Source organism: Serpula lacrymans (assembly GCF_000218685.1).
Source record: "Serpula lacrymans var. lacrymans S7.9 unplaced genomic scaffold SERLAscaffold_1, whole genome shotgun sequence".
NCBI lineage: Eukaryota > Fungi > Basidiomycota > Agaricomycetes > Boletales > Serpulaceae > Serpula > Serpula lacrymans.
In genome coordinates this window covers 3,211,734-3,213,918 of record NW_006763290.1, presented here as the reverse complement: position 1 = coordinate 3,213,918, position 2,185 = coordinate 3,211,734, and the positions used below count along the sequence as shown (strand labels likewise).

General features: G+C 43.4%; 1 protein-coding gene across 1 annotated transcript; it reads right to left on the bottom strand.

The window, feature by feature from the left end:
- Positions 1-127: 127 nt before the first annotated feature.
- Positions 128-1,840, bottom strand: SERLADRAFT_432259 (uncharacterized protein; the record flags this gene model as incomplete). Its single annotated transcript, XM_007312484.1, has 3 exons — positions 128-205; positions 258-563; positions 1,634-1,840. 3 exons carry the CDS (start codon positions 1,838-1,840, stop codon positions 128-130), a joined length of 591 nt encoding a protein of 196 aa, XP_007312546.1.
- Between the last annotated feature and the right edge of the window lie 345 nt (positions 1,841-2,185).

Genomic DNA, 2,185 nt, shown 5'->3' with positions numbered 1-2,185 from the left:
TCTAGTGTGAGGCGTAGAACAAAAGCTATCTTTCCTGCATGTTTATGTTTTCCTCCCAAGACACGGCACTTCAATACTCTTCTCTTCATCTCTATCAAAATCATGTGTGTTCTATTACAGAGTCCATTTAGGGAATCAATATTGCAGAGGAGCATAAGCGGACATCCAGCTTTAAGTTTGAGGTGCACTTCAGGAGGGCCAGATACTTGCAAGGAGTTCAAGAATTCCACAGGATAATGTTCATGCCTCACTCCAACCACTTTATCAATTGACAGAACTACTAACTCTTTTCCAGGGAATTTTGTGAGGATTGCTGAATTAAGGTCGCTAACGGCATCATTTTGTGCAGAGAGGATGGTGCGGTGGAGGAAATAATGGTCAACTTGGTCTCCATTTGCAATTCCAGGATAAGTAGCATTGACTAATGAGTCTATGGTGTTTTCTGGCATAAGCATGTTGGCAGGAAGCTCAATTGTCCAATCTCCTGCAATTTCACGACGACCGCCAACATCGAGGCAGCTAGCAAAAACTTCACTCTCTGGAGTACAGTCCAGGCACATGTTCTGTGTGGGATAGCAGATATAGATATTTGTCCACAGTCGTGACCTTCTAAGAGAGGCAGAAATAATGTGTTGCCTTGACCCTCTTAGAACAACATGTGGTATTTGGTGAAAGTCTCCTCTAAAGACCATTACAATGCCTCCAAATAGAAGCTGATTAACCAGGACGTCCAGCAATGTATGATCCAATGCTTCAATTCCATGATGGTGTTGTATTGGTGCTTCATCCCAGACAATAACTCCGGTATGTCTCAATACCTCATGGAGGTCAGAATTTTTTGGAATCCTGCATGTGGATGTTTCATGTACAGGAATAGGGATTCCAAATTGTGAACAAGCTGTGCAGCCACCCTCCAAGAGCAGGGATTCAATCTCAGAGGATGCTACATATAGAGCAAGATTATGATTATCTCTTGCTCAAGCAGCAGCGGCAATTGTATTACAGAGATATGATTTTCCCTTACCTTCAGCACTGTGAATAAAGCAAGTTATTCCCCAATTATGATATATTAACTGTATGATGGTATCAAAAGCATTTTGTTGCTCTTGACTGAGCTACTCCATACTATCTTTTGAGTAATAATAATACAGTTAAGCGATTAAATTTTATTTAGTCAGAAGTCAGTGAACTTGTGCTGTCTGTCCTTATAAACGTGAGAATTTCAATGTGGCTACGATTTTCACTGCATTCACTACTACTGTACTGCTGCTCCTGTGTTGCCACAAAAACCACGCGAGCGAAACTAAGCAAAATAACTGACACAATGTGGCTCGCACGTGGCATTTGGGACCACCGTCCCCTTTGTTATAGATTCCCCAAGTTTTGGACACACTCAGAGAATAATTATAGCACTTTACAGTAAGTTTTTGAAGCATTTGAATAAACATGTGTATAGCTATATTTGTACACAAGGCCTAATAGTGTAAGGCTGATGTTGTAAACTTTTTCAGATGAGTGGTGTTGAGAAGGGCTACAGTATATCTGAGGATGTGATTTCTGTCTTTGTTGTCTACAGAGTTGATTGTGATAAATCAAGATTCCCTCAGTAAACTGGTGCATCCCCCACTATCACCGCCTTTGTTTTCTCCCCCTCCTTCTCCGCCTTCTCCTCCTCTCTCTCAACCCACTGTTTTTCCTCCTTGACCCTCTGGGCTTCTACTGCCTGTTTTGCTTCCTCCTCTGCCCTTTTTTGCTCCGCCTTGAGCTGACACTTGGCCTCTGCCATCTGTGCATGGAGTTGGGCCATCTTTGCAATTGTGGTCCCGGGGGCACTGGACATGGTGGTAATAGGATTATTGGTGGTGGGAAGGGTGGTCTAAGTTTTTGAACAAGACTGTTCAACTGAAGGAATTCTGAGTCAACCCCCCGTGTTATATATTTTCATTTAAACTCAGCCGGACTCCACACGTCACTCACTACCGGGAAATTTGTCCACCGGAGCCTTTTCCCCAAAGGCTAGTTTTGGGTCTCAAGGGTTCAACCCTAAAAGGGGGATACTGTTATATTTGTACCGGAAGACAGAACTCTGGCATCTCCCAAGGAGTTGTTCTCTGGGCCCAAAGCCCCCGAACCATTGGTATACTCGGGATTATGTTCCTTGTGGTCTGCCGAACTCTATGCTCTA